This window comes from Neovison vison, chromosome 13 (genome assembly GCF_020171115.1).
Source record: "Neovison vison isolate M4711 chromosome 13, ASM_NN_V1, whole genome shotgun sequence".
In the NCBI taxonomy this organism is placed as follows: Eukaryota; Metazoa; Chordata; class Mammalia; order Carnivora; family Mustelidae; genus Neogale; species Neogale vison.
The window spans coordinates 97,276,335-97,294,701 of NC_058103.1; the positions used below are offsets into that span (position 1 = coordinate 97,276,335).

The following is an 18,367-nucleotide window of genomic DNA, read 5'->3' on the forward strand; positions in this document are numbered from 1 at the left end:
TACCTCCCCCTACTCCCACTCTCCCTCTCTTTCAAATAAGTCTTTAAAAAAAAAAATCCTATAATAGTCATATTATGATTTTGTGATGCCCTAGGATCTTTTCTTTCTTAGATTTATCAACAGACTATAAAAAAGTAGCAAATACCTGAGGCAAAAACAGGTAATACTGGAAGGAAACCCTTTTTTTTTTTTTTTTAATTCATTTGACAGAGACAGATCATAAGTAGGCAGAGAGACAGTCAGAGAGAGAGAGTGGAGGAAGCAGGCTCCCTGCTGAGCAGAGAGCCCGATGCGGGACTCGATCCCAGGACCCTGAGATCATGACCTGAGCTGAAGGCAGCAGCTTAACCCACTGAGCCACCCAGGCGCCCAAGAAAACCCTTTTTTATAGGCTCCTCTAGAATGTTAAATTCAAGACAGAGAAGATACCAGTCTTCCAGCCATCAGCCTCCCATATCAATCACTCTGCTTATTATACTCTTGGTCCCATGGAGGATATGAGGAAAAGTTAAAATATTCTTCTATGGTAACAATATTTATATGAAACCACCTCCACAATGTAAACATAATAAGACTCATAAATGCATCTCACAAATAACTATAATATACAAAGTAACAATCTCAATTGGTTAAATGCACAAGATATATATTGTCTATTTGGAAATAAATTTTGTTAAAGACATACCATGTGGTTTTACATATATATATATTATATACATGTGTAAAGATGAATATAAAAGGTCCAATGGTAGATAAGTGCAAATCATTTTTTTTTTTTTTTAAAGATTTTATTTGACAGAGAAAGAACACAAGCAGGGAGAGTAGCAGACAGAGGGAGAGGGAGCAGAAGGCTCTCTACAAAGCAGGGAACCAGATGTGGGGCTCGATCCCAGGATGCCGAGACCATGACCGAAGCCAAAGGCAGACGCCCAACCATCTGAGCCACCCAGGTGCCCCATAAATGCTAATCATTTTAAATGACTGCTTACAAAACCCTGATTTAGTATGTTTAAAAAAGACAACTACTGACCAAAGTAAGGCAAACATAACAAAGAGAAACTTTTATAGTCAGATTCTGGTGCAAAGGATTATGGGTACCTTGTCTACCAAATGGCCTATAACTGGGATAAAAGCCTAAGTACAGTTGAAAATAATGGAATAACCAAAGTTATTATTATAAACTATAAAACATGTTTTCCTGTCCTTTTTCCGTTACTGGTGTTATTATCAGTGATTCTCAACTTTCTCCATGTTGGGAAACGCTATGACTATGACTAGTCCTTGTTATGTCCCACGTCACTTCTAAATGTACAGCATCATAAAACTTTTAAGAGATTATCTGCTCCTATACCCTCAGCTTTTCAAGATGTACAAACTGAGAAATTTAAAGGATCTGCCAAAAATCCCTTAGCCAGTCAGAGAAGGCCTTGACTGTTCCAACACTTCTTACTAATTTTATGTTTTAATATGCTTAAAGTGCTAAAGTTACTTTTTAGAAGTTTATGCTCTTTTATATACGATGATGCCAAGAACTGTAAAAACACCAGTAAGAAATGACTCTAGTTTCCTGACTGGTGGACTGACGTATATTTTTGCATACACTGGTCCAAAAGTAAGTAACAGAACACAAAATTAGTTCTCCAGTCACATCTAATGTGGGAACAGAGCAGTAATGCCTCAGTCTCACTCACCTTTTTCCCATTCCTAGAGTTAGCCGTCTGTACTGGTTCCATTCCCAAACAGTTCAATTCTGCCTTATTATTTTTTTTACATCTCTGCCACTTCTGTTTTCTGCGATCCTCCATATACTGAAATAGAAAAGTATTAGTTATCCTAAAGGAAAAAAATCTCCCCGGAGTAATTATTAAGGTACTAATATTTAGTTTGACAACAAATGCTTATTGCATGGATAAATAAAGGATTAGTCCTACTGGAAAACTGCCATTAGCAGATCTCTCCCCCCCAAAATTAGGTGGTTATATAATAGTTCAAGAATAAATATCTGCCTACTATTTAGTTTAATAAGTGCTTTAACATTATTTTATTTTGATCCTCACACAACTCTGTGAGTTAGGAAGACTGAGTATTATAGTATTTGACAGACGCAGAAAAAAATGACATACTATGGCATGCTTCTGCCCTCACGCAGCTTAAATACCAAGGGAATGACTTTAAAATCTTGCTGGATGGAACTGCCACTCACCGCTAGAAATCGGGGATCGACAGCGAACTCTGGATGACCCTGTAACCACATCTCCAGTTCAGCCCGGCGAGGGGCATCCTCACCCACCAGCAAAGTACCATCCACCTTATTGATGACAGGGATCCGGGTCTCCAGGTCCACATCAAGGTGATTAGGCTCTTCCATGCACTCCACCTCCAGCTGCAAACCCAGAATCCACCCCCATGAGCACATACTCTTTTGTGGGGCAAGGAGGGAGGGGGAGCAGAGCCAATGGTAGCCATAAAGTAATTCTAGTATCTTCTAGTCCCTTAATCCCAACTTCCTTCATCAATTAGTGAGAATAAAAAACCTAATCATCATGTTAAAGACTCTCTCCCACTCACCTCAACTAGCTTCTTTCTGTTTCCCTTCTTCTTATGAAACAGAGGATGTCCATCTCCCATTACTCCATTAGCCATCAACTTGTGCTTCTGGAATGTTAACTTCAATCCTTCCTCCTAAGAAGACAACCCACCCACCCAAGATGTCATATGGCACATGTTTTTAAAGTAAATATTAAGCTTTGGGGATCTTAGGGTAAGGGTCATCCTCTGGCTCAATGATGAGAAGGAAGGCCATCTGACTTAAGGGTAGAAATTAAAAATGTATCTAAACTTACATACTTTTTCCACAGAAAGATTTTGTTTCTTGACCTAGTGCTCCTCAGGTAGACATTAGGAAAGAATTATCTCAACAACACCCCATACCTGTGTCTCAATATTAGCATGGCAACTCATCACAGGGGCAAAATCCTGATAATTCCTATCACATACTAGTTTAAGAAATTTCTCTTGGGGGTGACTGGGTGGCTCAGTTAAAAGTCTAAAGGTCCAACTCTTGATCTCAGATTAGTTCTTCATCTCAGGGTTGTGAGATCAAGTCCCATTTTTGGGCTCCACGCAGGGTGTGGAGCCTACAAGAAAGAAAGAAAGAAAAAGAAAGGAAGGAAGGAAAGAAAATTTTCTTGTTGAGTACTTAAGGACCAGCTAATAGAGTTTCAATATGGAAGATGATCAGGAAAAATAAATGAAATTTCCCATTATTAAATAAATAACACTAATTTAACTTCACTAAGAATAACTTATTATTAACTTTGTAAGGTCCATAATACCTAGGTATCATTTTTAACAGCTTTCCCACAATTTGATTTCAATCTTTAAAACTAGGTTTCTAGGATCTAGAAACAAGCCACCCAAAAGAAGTTTTGTATCAATTAAATTTTTCAAAAATATGGGTTCTTTTAATCTAGTCCTTAGGAAATACAAGATCCATTCCTTTACTGCAATGACTTTTCTTCAAAGGAGCTTTGTGAACTCTAATTTTTCTCCCCTCTCCTTTCTATTTTTGCTTACTTACTTTATTTACTTAAATTTATTTATTTAATTTTAAGTCACCTCTACACAAACAGGGGGTTCAAACTTAAAACCCCAAGATCAAGAGTTGCATGCTCTGGGGTGCCTGGGTGGCTCAGTGGGTTAAGCCTCTGCCTTCAGCTCAGGTCATGATCCCAGGGTCCTGGGATTGAGCCCCACATCGGGCTCTCTGCCTCTCTGCTCAGCGGGGAGCCTGCTTCCTGCCACCCCCCACCCCCCACCTGCCTCTCTGCCTAATTGGGATCTCTGACAAATTAATAAAATCTTCAAAAAAAAAAAAAAGAGTGCATGCTCAACTGACTAAGCCAGCTAGGCACCCCAACTCCCTTTTCATTTTTAAAGTTAACTAACCAAACAAGTTTAATATCCCCTTAGTGAAGCAGTTTGCAAAACTCCAGTCTCCTTCCCCACTTCCCAGTGCCTAAATGCTGAGCTTACATCTTTAATCTGAACTGTAAACTCCTTTTCATCCATGCCTCTGCGAAGTTTCGTGAACTGAGCTGCTGCTGTGGTGACTGCGGACACTTCCTCCTCTGCCATGGAAGCTGCGCTGCTACTTCGTGGTGTGGGAACTGGAGAGTCACCATATTCTCCTGGAGTCAATGAGGGACTATCTAGCAAGTGGTTGCTTGGCCCCAAAATTCCTCCTGTTACCATTTCCTGGCTCCGGCGGCTAGAAGGCCACTTCCCTGAGAGTACAGCCTGGCAGACGAGGTCAATACGGTTTATAAGCACACGATCCTGAGTGGGTAGAAAAGAAATCAATACTGGTTTTAGGGCCTGGGTACCAGTTATGTGATTCTGTGACAAACAATAGCACCATCATTAGGAAAATGGGTAAAAATCACAAGGCAGAAGGAGGGAAGTAATAGTATCAGATCCCTAAGTCAAACAGGAAGAGTTTCATGAAAAAAACGTGCTGCACTAAATATAATTAAGGAAAACCAGAACAATCTGTCTCCTGTTCCTGGTTTTTGTTACAGTATATTGCCAGACTCTATGTCCAGGAACAAGGCTGTTACCTTGGGCCACTCAGAAGCTCTTTGTCTTTCTTGTAGCAGCAGCAGCTCAGGGGTCATTTGTTCTCCATCTTCATTTGGGAATCCATCTTGGGACATAGTGAGGGACAGAAGACTCTCTTCATCATAGAGCTTTGAGCGGGACCGGTCAGCAGCTAGAGACCATACAGAATGTGAGCAAAGGTGGAAGAATAAAGTTATTATGTGGACTTTAAATAAAGGCCCAAAGAATAACAGATCTATTGTGGTGTTCTATCAAATCGAAATCCAAATCTCTCCCATAGGATGCATTTAGAAAACAGGGGAAATAGCTGGGTGAGGGGGGTGGGAGGGTGGGAAATAGGGAAAAGGGCCAATAGCCTGTCACATGCACTCACTTAGCTTTTCTTCCTTCTCGTCCTCACTCTCATCAGTGCTGGAGCTGGAGCTGGATGAGGATGAGGAAGAAGAGGATGATGGTGACAGCTTGCTCAAGTCCAGTTCAGAGTCTGAATCATCCTCATCCTCCAGTTTGACTGGTGGAACATTCCGGGAAACCAGAGGGGTGGTATCAGAGGGGGCTACTCGCATCTCATAGTCTTGTGGGGTTGGTCGGCTCCTGGCCACCACCTCATGCTCTAGTTTTAAAGTCAGACTCTCCAGACTGGGGACCTGGGCAGCTGTCTCCTCGGGTGGCTTTTCAACAGGAGCATCTGGGCGCAGGGGCAGTGGTGAGGCAGTGCTCGAGGTATACTGCTGGTGGAGCAGTGGCGTAGAGCAGCGTGACAGGGATGGAGCTGGTGCTCCTGCCTGATGGTTCTGCATATAATTCATACGGGCAGCCAGAAAAGAGAAGTCTGGGTCCTGCATGATGTTGCAGTCTGTTTGGCTCACCCCATGGCGGGCTGCCCCTCGTAGAAGCTCCCCATCATGCCGAACAGGCTCCCACCATTTGGGCAATTCAGGACCTGGAGGCTGACATAATGCCAGCCGATCTTCCAGAAGGGGATGGCATAAAACTTGTTCCCGTAAGCGCCGAAGTAATTCAATACGGTAGAGAGTCCGTGAGGCCCTCTCCTCAGTGATGGGCTCAATGAACAGATTAGGGTCCGGGGGCTCTGTAAGAGATAGGGGAGGGAGGAGAAATGAACCACGTTAGTTCTGTTGCCATCCATCCCCACTCACACAAGACTCTCTAGTCTTGCTTACCATCTCCAGCTGCTGGGGGAAGGCGGCACACTTGGCGACACATGGCCACAAATCCATGGAAGTACTTCGTAAGGCTTTCGTCTGTTTTTTTGTCCAGTCGGGCAAATGTACGGAAGCGATCCCAATGAAACTGCATGGTATCGGGGTCATACTCCACACCAAAGGTAGACACTACTCGATAGAAATCAGTTTGTTCACGCCTTGTCCATCTAAAGGGAAGAGGAGTCAGGCAGCAGAGAGCAGAAAAACACAGGGAAACTGGTTACTTCTTACTGTGAAAAAGAATACCTGAATAAACAAAAAATTGAAAGATGGGGCAAAAAACCACAAACCAAAACCAAAAATAACCCAGAAAACAGTAGAAGAGATAGTTAAGAGGTACTCCATAACATGTAAGATTTTAAGAATAGCCAGCTAAGGGAAAAAATACATGGGCAATAAAATCAATGAGAATGGCCATGTAAGAGACCTTCCAAGGAGCTGTGGTTTTTTTGTTGCAGAGGAGTAACAACTAAAGGCAAAAAAGATGTTCCCTCAGTAGGGAAGTCCAAATAAAGCCTTCCTAAGATGCTTTTCAATATAGGACCCATAGCCAAAGGCAAGCCTAAAGCTCAGCCCAAATTCCCAGTCATACTTTACCGTTGCTGTTTCTCCCGCCGTGCAATTTCTTTTAGCTTGAAGGCTGCCTCACAACGCCGCCGTCTCCGGTCCCCTCGTTCTGCAGCCTCTATCTTCATCTGTTCTCTCTTGTAGCTGCGCTGATAAGCTGTTACTAGGCGCCGAAGCCTAGCTGTCAGAGCAGAGCCTGGAGGCCAGAAGAGATGGCCTGGCTGCTGGGTCACCTGGGCTGTGGGAAGCAAAGCAGAATGAATAGGAAGTACAAGAAAGGCAGTAGAGATAACACCAGTATTTCAACCCAGCCCAAAAAAAAGCTCTTAGAAATCCCAGGATAGGACAGAATTCAGTAAATAATTCCCCAAACCACCACCCCACACAAAATTGTACTAGTTGACCTAGAAGTTTACCTTCATCTCCATCAATCACTGAGATCTCCTCATCCATCATCATCAAGGGATCACCCTAGAGAAGGAGATCCACCCCACAGGATGGAGGGGGGAGGGAAAGGGGGGGAAGTTGGCACTCTGAAATCACTTTCTTATGTGTGTCCTTCTATGGCACCAAAGGGATTAAGAAAAACGTCTAATGAACCCTCACAAAAAAATGGAAGCAACCAACTAAAGGAGTAAGAAAGTAGAACCTGAAAAAATCAGTTTGCTGTTAATGGCTTGAAAATAAAGGGGCTCGGGAATTTAGCAGTCAAATAATGTACTTCAACATCCAGCTTGATCCCACCTCCTCCACAAAGCCATCCCTGGTCTCCCCCAGCTGGTGTTAACAATCCTTTCCATGAATACTTTATATTCTCAAATAGTAGTTACTTTCCATCTTATATTATAAATTAATCAATATACTTCAGAATCCAGGGAATAAAAGAATACTTAACTATTTAGTAATAGAGCAAAGCTACACTCAAATGAGAATTCCTCACCTCATCATCTTGGTCCTTCGGGGGACCCTGGAGTGGTTTATATTCAGGATCTTCGCAATCCTTATCAAAGTCAACCCTAAAATTGTCCAAAGGCATGAAAAAAAAACAACAAAACAAGAATGTATCTTCTTTCACTAAGAGGAATTTAGGATGAAGATGTGGCCAAACATACAATCCAGGATGGAACCACAGTTTTCCTTCATGCTCAAAGGAATGGCAGGCCAGGTGCTAAGCTCCGAGTAAAGTTAGGTAGAGCATCCAACAAGACGAAGAATGAGAAGAAACTGACAAAGTGCCATTCTAAACTGGTTGAATCTGAAATGAAATACCTTGGCCAGAATCCTTCCTTTCTTTTCATAACCCTTTTCATTGTTTACCTATTCTTCCCCTCTTTCTTATTTACTATTATTGTACATTTGAATAGTCCATGTTTGCTTGTTTTATTTTGCTCTACTGAGTAGAAGAGTGACATAATAAATGATTTGTGATGAATAACCGAACCAATTTCCTTTGAGGGTCCTGCACTAAGCAAACCAAGACTTGATCATCAAAGAGAAATCTCTCAACTGCAGAGTGCATGGGTATTCATGAACTAAGCCAAATATTTCACATGCCCCTCAGGTCTCCACATGAGAAGTTTTGTTAAACTCACTGGCACCCAAGCTAAGGCAACATTGCCCTACTTGGTGACTCAGTATTAGCATGGCAACTCATCATTGAGGCATGTATCCAGACAGAATATATGCCTATTATGTGTCAGCCACCATTGGAAGATGATAAACCAGGGCTAAAATATCCTGAGGCTCTACCACATAAGTGACACAGGAGAGTGCATGGCTAATTATCTTTCAAGACAACCAGTTAGTTGTCCTTTCAGCTACTGTGGCTGTACAGATAAATATTGCCCAAAAAAACCAACAACAAAAAAAACTGAACAGAATATCAAATAAGGGAGTAACATTCTTTTTCACCCTTGGTTGCATCTTTGGCAAATGTGTTGTTTTAGCCTAGTTTATGGAGTCCTTTCCGCTGGTCCCATTCTTTGTTAATAATCTATCATTAATGAGTATAACCATCATTAAGAATACCGATGGGTTTAGTTAAGAATTATGTTATCTCTATGTATAAGTGACTAAGAGCCTTCAAAGGGTAGACTCAGAACATCAAGAGAACTAAACACCAATGCTTACCCTTCTACTATGTCAGAGAAATTATCCAACACTCGGTGTTCTGCTGCAATGGCTTTGTCATCTGGTCGACCAGCCTTTTCCAAGAAGCATAAGGCTGGGTCCGCTCTCATAGTATTGTATTTCTCATAGCCTAAAAAAAAAAAAAAAAGACCATAAGCCAAAGAAAAGATTAACTTCGCCTAAAGTGTGCTGGAATAATTCAAATATATGAGCTACTTTACTCATAATGCAAAATATTAACTTGGACAGCTGATGGGTTTTATTACTATATTGAATAGATCTATAGCAATTACAAAGTTTTATCACTAGTTGTGAAAGATAGGAATTTGATCAGAATATTTATAGAATGGTGGCAGATTTACATAGCCACTTAACCAGTAATTCTTCTGTTATCATTCATACTACACAGTTGGGCAAATGAAAAAAGTAAAATAATTTAGGGCCAAGCCACACATTTTCAAATAAAGGATAAGAAACACCTACAAACAAACAGGCAATGACTATGTGATGAATACTGAATGAATGAATGAGTGAATGAACACAATTCAGAATGTGTGGACTCTTCTAAACCTCCTTGTCTCAAAAGTAAATTTTTTTTCTACGATTTTATTTATTTGACAGAGAGAGATATAGCAAGAGAGGGAACACAAGCAGGGGGATGGGAGAGGGAGAAGCAGGCTTCCTGCCGAGCAGGCAGCCTGATGCCGGGTTGATCCCAGGATCCCGAGATCATGACCCAAGCCAAAGGTGGATACTTAATAACTGAGGGACCCAGGTGCCCCTCAAAAGTAAATTTAAGACTAGAAAATGTTCAGTTTTTCTTATCCATCAAAGTTCAGGAAAACATGTGGTTCAAGTGCCATTATTTTTATTTTATAGAAATAAATAAAGAAGTATCTTAAAAAAGAAATGATATTCGAATTCACTAAATCACTGAGCTGGAAGATGGTTAGCACTCCCTGCTTTTAATACCTAGGATTTGTTATTAAGCTAGACTGAAAAGGGAGTACTCCCGCTTTTTGTACTTTATTTTTTATCTCACTGTAGTTCACACTTCCATCAGAATCCGTGTTGAATATTTAGACAAACAGGACACTACATAAATAGAACACTTTCACACAAATTAAGCATAGTTATTATTAATAAAAGTGGGCATGTATTACCTCCCCTGATTTGTGAAACCTTAAATGAGATGCATAACATACAGACTGTTAACACAGGTTAGAGAACAGATGGGAAACACCCCACCTTAGGATTTAACTATCCATCTGGCCTTTCTAAACATCTATTTATAGGAACTAATTGCTTTGCTGTGGATATTTAAGAACTAGTTTCCTATTCAAACATAATTTTATTAAAGATCAATCAGAGAACTCAAGTTATTGGCCATGAGCGTTTTGCTACGTGTTCCATCTGTGGAAATCAGTCCACAATAGGAAAGGAATAAGCTAAGGAAAGGTACCCACCATGCTTAAAGACTCCAATGAGCAGGGACTTGTCAGCCTCACTGTCCCACCATGTTGTTGGAACCTCCAGCTGATCCACTACTGGGAACCATATGTCAATCTCACTAAAGGTATAAAAGAGCAGAAACAGCAAAGCAATGAAGGATTAAAATGACAATCCTTGGAAAGATTATTATAGGTATCTTCTTTTATCCAGTAATTTAAAATGCTCCTGGATCTACCAAATTCCTTCCACGAGTATCAAGCATAGGATCAAAGACCTAATACACAGATCTTAATTACCAGTTATTCCAAAGATAGTACAGACTGAAAAAAGTAAACCAATCTTTTCTGGAATAAGGCAGGGCATAAAGAGAAATACATAAAGAAAAATACAGCATAACTGTACCTGGCAATGGCACCCCCTAACACCTTCTCTGCCTGGTCTCCAATAACCTCCTGCCTCAGATAATACAGCATTCGTACACGCAATAGCACCCTAAAAGGGAGGAAGAAAAGCTGGCTCAGTAATAATGCAGAAACTCTGAGGTGGAAAATGCTTTGGTCTTTGTTAATTTCTATCCTTACTTGTTACACTGATGTTTTAAATGCTTCTTATAACTCTCATCTTGGAACAGAGTATCAGGATTATATTTCCGGATCCAATCTGCCTTATGGATATCAAAAGTGCTTTGTGACTTTACTTTTTTCCCCTTGCGTCCACGGGGCACAGGGATAGACAGACCTGCGAAAGGGGAGAAATTGAAGACTTGGATTGAGAAAAACCCTTGGACCTGAAAAAGATTAGGTAACCAATAGAAATCTGAAAAGTAAAGAGTTGATAATTACCTGAATGATTCTGCAATTCTTTTGTCTTGCCATTTTCGGCAGGGCTAATCAAGTCCCAAATGAAGCCTTTGATATTTTCATCCCCACGATAGTGCAGAAGACAGTATACAAGGATGGCCCGGCAAATTGTCTCCACATCTCGTTCAGTCATACGTCGCTTGAAACGTCCATGAGACAAAATATCTCGCCACCGTCCCCAACTAGAAAAACAGAAAACTGTAAGAATATTTTCCTGGGGACTCCCAAAAGGTAGGAGACAAAAACATCTGGGGAAAAACATGGTAACAGAATAAAGCTTTTCCCATTATTCCCTCTTTGGTCACAGCCTCCAATCTGAAAGGCAAATAGAGTGTCCATCAGGATGGAAATACACTACCTCTAATGGCAAGGTGATTCTTACCCATACACCAATAGGTGCTTTTCTACCCGAAAGCAGTCAGTGCGCCCATAGGTATGATGACGGTCATGTCGGCGAGAGCGTGGACGCTCGTCATCTTCACTTTCCAAATCAGAGAATTCCACTAGGTCATCATCTTTCAGAGTGCTGAAGTGGCGGGTCTGTTTTCGTACTCTAGGTGTGTCAATCACCAAATTATTCTACACAGAGAACAGAAGGAGAAGAGTAACTCTCTTCATGACAAGGCCATGGGAAAGGAATTAACACAATTATGGACTGAAATAGCCTTGTATATAACATTTGTAGATACTCTAAGAGAGATTTTTTTAGGACAGGCAAAATATATGACTCAGAAACGAAGTTAAGTGGTAGATATCCAAGCAGTTTTCTGGGGCTTCCCATAGAGAAAGTTTTTACAATGGCTCTTATATACAATATACCATCAAAATCCAAGGTCAGCATCAAAGAATCAGAGCTGCTACAAAGTCTCCTGAAAGTAATGTGTCTTCTATAATACTTCCTCCCTAAAAGAAAAGGAAGCCTACCTTGCTATTAAGTAGATCCATGTCCAGGTCAGCCTTTTTGGCCCACTTCTGCCAAAAGTTGGGGTCATCCAGAGAAATATCAGTCCTATTTTCAGAAGCAACAAAGCTTGCCTAGTGAGAACAAAGGAACAAAGTAAAGTTAACTACAATACTTTTCTGAGCAGTGGGAAACCAGTAACTATATTTTAAAAATATATCTCGGGTGCCTGGGTGGCTCAGTGGGTTAAGTCGCTGCCTTTGGCTCAGGTCATGATCTCAGGGTCCTGGGATCGAGGCCTGCATCGGGCTCTCTGCTCAGCAGGGAGCCTGCTTCCTCCTCTCTCTCTGCCTGCCTCTCTGCCTGCTTGTGATCTCTCTCTGTCAAATAAATAAATAAAATCTTTAAAAAAAAAAAAATAAAAATAAAAATATATCTCAATTCTAGGGGCGCCTGGGAGGCTCAGTTGTTAAGCATCTGCCTTCGGCTCAGGTCATAATCCCAGGGTCCTGGGATCGAGCCCTGTGTGGGGTTCGCTGCTCTGCGGGAAGCTGGTTTCTCCCTCTCCCACTCCCCCTACTTGTGTTCCATTTCTGGATGTCTCTCTCTCTGTCAAATAAATAAAATCCTTAAGAAAAAAATAATTTAAATTCTAGGAGACTGCAGTCTCTACCCCCTTTTCCTTAATTTGGCACAGACAGAACATACCTTGGCAAAGGTCGAACCCTTTCCTTCAGACTCAATGGTGATGGTTGTGGTTCGTCTTAACAAGATTTGGTCAATGTCTTCTTCACAAAACTTGGAGCCCTCATCATCTTCTTCCATTATGGCTGCATATGCCCCCTTTCGTAAGAGATCTTCAATCTCTTTCTTGGAGAACTGTTGGATCTGCAAAATCAAATAGAAAAATGAAAAAGCTAACAAGAGAATACTATCTATATAATAACTTAGTTCATTATGTTTTAAGAAATATTTTAAGAAATCCAAAGAAGGTGGTCATATTCCTGTGCAAAAACCAGCTTTCTCTCCCTCTATCACTATGACCAGCTACAAACATATCTATAGATTAAGAGGACTCACTCCAGTTATGTTGCCATCTCGACCACTCATGGACTGAAGCACAGCCTTATCCAATCCCAACTTGAGGCTAGCCTTATCAAACATCTCTCTCTCATAAGAATTACGAGTGATGAGACGGTACACCTTCACAGCTTTGCTCTGCCCAATTCGATGACACCGTGCCTGGGCCTGTTGAAAAAGAAATGGAAAGAAAGGGCAAAGATGACATAAAATTGGGGCGGGGGGCAGTGGCAGGAAGAGACCTGTGATTCAAAATACCAATTCCTATCTACAAAGAAGACATGAGATCAACTCAAAACCAAAAGTCAATTTTAAGATGAAATTATTGTCCCACCAAGTACACCAGGGGTCTGTAAGCTATAGGCTGCACAGCCACTGTGCATTTGGTGATATTTAACCCTACCCACTCATCTATATATGGTCTATGGCTGCTTTTGTACTCCAAGAGTAGAGATGAATAGTTACAACAGAAACTGTATGGTTCCCAAAGCCCAAAAGATCTACTATCTGTCCCTTTATGGAAAAAATTTGCTGACCTCTCATGGAGACTGCCACCCTTAAACTAAGGAAACAATTCCATACTCTTTGATGTACAAGTCTAACAGATCCTGATCCTGTTGCAAAACCACTTACTTTAGGTAGTTAGCCCTTAAGACAAAGATTTCCTCTACCTGCAGGTCATTTTGTGGATTCCAATCTGAATCAAAGATAATGCAGGTATCAGCAGCTGTGAGATTAATACCAAGTCCACCAGCCCGGGTACACAGTAAGAAGACAAAGCGGTCCGAGTCAGGCTTGCTGAAGCGGTCAATAGCTGCCTGTCGAAGGTTACCTCTGACTCGCCCATCAATACGCTCGTATAGGTACCTGTATGGCAGTTACAGAAAAAAATTTAACTAACTTAGTTAAGCAGAAAAAGAAACCGAAAAAGCAAATTAGGATCAATATCAGTAATTCCATCTCTCCAGCTGACCAAAGACCTAAACAGAAAGTTGAGAATCTTAAGTACTCCTTTTATCCTGGTCCTGGCCAATTTAATTAAACCTAGATCCTCCTACTCTACAGTTTTACGAAGCTACAGTAAACATAAGGCAAGGGATGACACTTTTCTCACCTCCTCTGGATTAAATAATCCTCTAGGATATCTAGGCAGCGTACCATCTGGGAGAAGATCAGAACCTTATGGCCACCAGCTTTAAGTTTTGGAAGTAACTTGTCAATAAGAACCAATTTGCCAGCTGAACGAACCATGGCCTGCAAGTGGAAGTCATGAGGTATAATATGGCAAGCTTCTCGAAATTCTGTTAGGATTTTTTCTTCTGCACCTACCAAAAGAAAAATCAAACTTGATGGTGAGATGGGAAGCAAAGAAAAGTAATCTGACTTGAAATAAACATTTTCCTCACAGAGAATTTCAGCACCCAAAAAATCCTAAATCGTCTTCAACTGTGTTATACAAAATACTGCAAATAAGTTAGACTTAAGATTGTAATTGGATAAAACATCTATAACAACGAGGACTAGGACAGTACATGCAAACAACTATCATCACCCTACTGGCATCCAAAACAGGAACTACAAAATGGAGTACCGATGAGGACATTTATCCAGAACACAGAATGACTTGAGTTCTTGTTCATGACATTCTACACAGCAAATCCCATAGATTATGCAGGATCAAGGGGGAAGGACTAGAGAAAAAGATTCCACATAAGAATTGTTTGGTTTTTTTTTAGAAGCGGGGTGCTTGAGGGTGCCTGGTGGCTCAGCTAGGTGTCTTTTCTTTGGCTCAGGTTATAATCCCGGGGTTCTAGGATCAAGCCACGAATCGGGTTCCCTCCTCAGCAGGGAGTCTGCTTCTCCCTCTCTCTCTGCCCTTCCCATGCTCCCCCTCATGCTTGCTTTCTTTCTCTCTCTCTCAAATGAATAAAGTTTTAAATAAATAAGTAAGTAAGGGGAGCTTGGGTGGCTCAGCTGGTTAAGTGTCCAACTCTTGATTTTGGCTCAGGTCATGACTGCAGCAGGTCATAAGACTGAGCCACACATCAGGCTCTTCACTCAGCGGGAAGTCTGCTACTCTCCCTCTCCCCAGCACAGGTGTGCTCTCTGTCTCTCTCTCAAAATTCTTTAAAAAAAAATCTTAAAGTCTTAAAATTGTTTTATAAGAAGAATCCCCTTCCCTCCCAAATCAGTCAACATATCCACTGTTCCTCAGGGCTATTATTTGCAAGTAAATGCATGTGATATAGAAATGTAGGTATTGTCCAGAACTCTCTCACCATTGATGAGATACGGGTGGTTGCAGCATTTGCGCAACTCCATCATTGTATTGAGTAGATTAGGCATGTTTGTATGACCTGCCCCTTTGGAAAGGAAGGAGAAATTCTTCTCCAGAATAGCCCGGTAATATTTCTTCTGGATGTTGGTCAACTCTACTTCTATGATAGTTTCCTGTTTGGGTGCCAGATTCTTTTCCACATCCTCTTTGAGTCTTCTGAGCATCATTGGCTTGAGAATGGCCTGTAGCTTTTGAACCTGTGCCAATACAGGAGAGAAAATAAATAAAAACTATTAGACAAACATTCCCACATTACATGGAAACATGAAGGAATACAATGAGAGCTTTCCATTATCTGAAAAATGTGGATTTTGTACAATGCCACAAATGACGTAGGCCCAAGGTTATAAGGAGTTCAGAGAGGTCCTTGTAATCCACGGCAACAAAGGTGTGCCTAGTACAAACATTACCTTTCTTGTCCAGATAGACTTCCTACCTGCTCCTCTGTCTTGAGATCCCCAAAATCCTTGAGGAACTCTGATTCTGAAGGAAACTGTGAAGGTTCCAAGAAATGAAGCAAGCTGAACAGTTCCTCCACAGTATTTTGCAATGGCGTTCCTGTGAGTAGCACTTTGTGTTCCTAGAAATGGAGAAAACAAAAATATGGTAAAACTCAAAAATATAAAGGACTTCTGGGGTTTTCTCTTAGGTATAAAACTTTAGTTTTAATTTCATTATCTATAAAATTATGGGAATGGACCAGATTACGATCTTTTCTTTCACTTGCTCCCTCTTCTGATAAACACAAAACATTAAAAACAAAAACAAAAACAAAAAACCAAAGCCTTGATATTATTTAATAAGAATTTAAATATTAAGATTATAAGCAAATAAAGAAATATTCAAACATATGGGGTTTTTTTCCAATTACATAGGCCTTTCCACACTCAACTCCCCACAGATATCCTAATATGTCCCCCTCTAGGGAATGTACCTGTGCTGGATTAAATATGGCCATTAATTCTTTGTAGTTCCTCCTATCAAGGTTCACCCCTTGAATCTGGGCTTGCCTTGTGGCTTGCTCTGACAAAGAGAATGTAGCAGAAGTGATATTGTGTGAGTTTCAGAGCGTATACCTCAAAGGCCTTGCAACTTCTGCCTTTGCCCTTTCTGGATACTACCCTGACTCTACCATGTCAAGAAGCAAAGTCTGGCCTACTAGAGGATGACAGGTCATATGGTAGATGACCCAGGAGCCCACCAATTGCCAGCAGCAGCCACATTACTGACTACAGGCAAGACCATAAAAGGGATGGCCTAGCTGTGCCCAGCCCAAGTTGCTGACCTAGAGAATCATAAAAAATAACAGTTGTTGTTTTAAGCCAAGTTTTAGGGTATTCATTATGTCGCACTAGGTAACTAATATTGTATCCCACCTCTCCACCTGATTAAGAACTGCTAACATACAACTATCTTCTAATTCTAAAGTTTATAGGACTTTTATATGACTTTCAGGTGTCCATTCCCATAGGCCATACCCACCACCCAATAGTAAGATTCTAAAGTTTTTTCTCTGCTAAAATTGTTACATTAATTCCACAGGGAATTAGGATTATTTTAATTCCAGGTGTTTCCACCCATAAGTCAACATAAAGAACTCACCAGGTCCATGTGCTTGAGGCTATCAAGCAGCTTGCAATTACGGTTCTTTAGCCGATGGGCCTCATCAATGATGACACAACGCCATTCAATCTCACGAAGCTCAGGACAGTCTGACAAAATCATCTCAAAAGTGGTGATCAAGGCATCAAACTTGTATGCGCCTGGGATGAGGCGCCCCTAAGCATGAAGGCAATAAAGTTAAAAAAGGCCTAATGTCCCCTAAGTGAGGACCTCTTCTGCATTAACACATTCTCTTTTCTATATTCAAGCAGGCTTAGTAGGAAATACAAACAGCACCACCACCCATCTCTGCTGCTGTGTATTTTCCTGATAAATAGTGCCAAATCACTGAATCTAAGATACAATGTTTCTTCAAGCTATCAGTTTCTTGGGAAAATGACAGACCTCACTGTATAAAGCTGGACACTTTCGACTCTGCTGTGTGCCTAGCTCATTTATCTCAGATCTAGATCTTTTGGTAGTTAACACTGAAATCCACAAATATTGGGCACTGTTGAGATATACAAGACAAGACTGAAAGTGAAACAGGTAATACCGTTACTGTCTAAAAATGGACAGGAGAGGGGTGACTGGGTGGCTCAGTGGGTTAAACCTCTGCCTTCGGCTGAGATCATGATCTCAGGGTCCTGGGATCAAGTCCCGCATCGGGTTCTCTGCTCAGCAGGGAGCCTGCTTCCCCCCCACTCCCCGCCACTGCCTGCCTCTCTGCCTATTGTGATCTCTCTCTGTCAAATAAATAAATAAAATCTCAAAAAAAAATTTTTTTTAAAACAGACAGGAGAATTGAATCAGTTTAACAAAATTAAAAGCACAAATGTGACTAACAAAGGATGAATGATTCAAATTTTTATTTTCAAATTTGTATAGAACAAAGGAACTAATCTGAATGAAAAATTTTAGTCTTTAAAGAAAAGAGAGGAAGTGGCTTAAGTTCATCACCTCAATACTTCTTGATGAAAACTCAATGCCAATAAAATTCTATTTAAAATGCATGTATTCATAAATAGAACTTCCACTGAATCAAAATGTCCACTGGATCAAAAGAACAAAAGTCAAAGAAAAAATTCCCTGTGCAATCTAAACAAAATGCCATTAAGTCACTTCAGAAAATCTCAATACTAGTCTTTTATTCATATAAAAGCCTCTAAAATACCAGGTACCTTGGCCTACTCTCTCTGAACCATTACATTCCCATGAACTACAACTCACCCGTGAATCTTTGCAGTACATTTCATATTGCTGAATCATCTGACGGCTGGCCAGACTGCCATGGTATACAATAGTGTTCATTTCTGTCCATGTATTGAATTCTCGCTCCCAGTTAGTAATTGTGGACAGTGGGGCAATGACTAGGAAGGGGCCATGGATGCCCACATTATAAACCTCCTGCAAGAAGGCAATGGACTGGATAGTTTTTCCTAGTCCCATCTCATCAGCCAGGATACAGTTCTGCCTGAAGATTCATCATGGAAAAAGAAAAGCATGTCAAAAGATACATCTTTTTAAAAAATACGTAAAAAGGAACTATTTCAACAGGAAAGAGATAAAAATAATTCCAGGCAAGCCTACA

The 18,367-nt window shown here is 40.9% G+C and overlaps 1 protein-coding gene and 2 non-coding genes across 7 annotated transcripts in view; all 3 read right to left on the bottom strand.

Annotated features, from left to right (window-relative positions):
• CHD8 (chromodomain helicase DNA binding protein 8) overlaps positions 1 to 18,367 on the bottom strand; it is a 62,914-nt gene that overhangs the window by 2,445 nt on the left and 42,102 nt on the right. For 4 of the 5 annotated variants that reach the window (XM_044231283.1, XM_044231279.1, XM_044231282.1 and 1 more), the window contains exons 13-37: positions 18,007 to 18,250; positions 16,777 to 16,953; positions 15,611 to 15,754; positions 15,116 to 15,371; positions 13,951 to 14,161; positions 13,508 to 13,703; positions 12,837 to 13,004; positions 12,465 to 12,644; positions 11,780 to 11,890; positions 11,238 to 11,434; positions 10,838 to 11,037; positions 10,577 to 10,757; positions 10,398 to 10,487; positions 10,010 to 10,113; positions 8,544 to 8,673; positions 7,354 to 7,429; positions 6,830 to 6,884; positions 6,444 to 6,651; positions 5,805 to 6,013; positions 4,994 to 5,713; positions 4,620 to 4,771; positions 4,036 to 4,338; positions 2,569 to 2,682; positions 2,204 to 2,383; positions 1,692 to 1,808 (exon numbers count right to left, since the gene is read on the bottom strand). In XM_044231283.1, coding sequence (XP_044087218.1) covers positions 1,692 to 1,808; positions 2,204 to 2,383; positions 2,569 to 2,682; positions 4,036 to 4,338; positions 4,620 to 4,771; positions 4,994 to 5,713; positions 5,805 to 6,013; positions 6,444 to 6,651; positions 6,830 to 6,884; positions 7,354 to 7,429; positions 8,544 to 8,673; positions 10,010 to 10,113; positions 10,398 to 10,487; positions 10,577 to 10,757; positions 10,838 to 11,037; positions 11,238 to 11,434; positions 11,780 to 11,890; positions 12,465 to 12,644; positions 12,837 to 13,004; positions 13,508 to 13,703; positions 13,951 to 14,161; positions 15,116 to 15,371; positions 15,611 to 15,754; positions 16,777 to 16,953; positions 18,007 to 18,250 — 4,723 coding nt within the window. The remainder of the gene's footprint in view (positions 1 to 1,691; positions 1,809 to 2,203; positions 2,384 to 2,568; positions 2,683 to 4,035; positions 4,339 to 4,619; positions 4,772 to 4,993; positions 5,714 to 5,804; positions 6,014 to 6,443; positions 6,652 to 6,829; positions 6,885 to 7,353; positions 7,430 to 8,543; positions 8,674 to 10,009; positions 10,114 to 10,397; positions 10,488 to 10,576; positions 10,758 to 10,837; positions 11,038 to 11,237; positions 11,435 to 11,779; positions 11,891 to 12,464; positions 12,645 to 12,836; positions 13,005 to 13,507; positions 13,704 to 13,950; positions 14,162 to 15,115; positions 15,372 to 15,610; positions 15,755 to 16,776; positions 16,954 to 18,006; positions 18,251 to 18,367) is intronic. The other variant, XM_044231281.1, reaches the window with a different exon arrangement.
• LOC122894731 lies at positions 2,883 to 2,969 on the bottom strand. The gene has a single exon (XR_006381805.1). It is a non-coding gene; the product is annotated as a small nucleolar RNA U6-53/MBII-28 (small nucleolar RNA).
• On the bottom strand, positions 7,966 to 8,075 carry LOC122894730. Its single transcript, XR_006381804.1, has one exon. It is a non-coding gene; the product is annotated as a small nucleolar RNA U6-53/MBII-28 (small nucleolar RNA).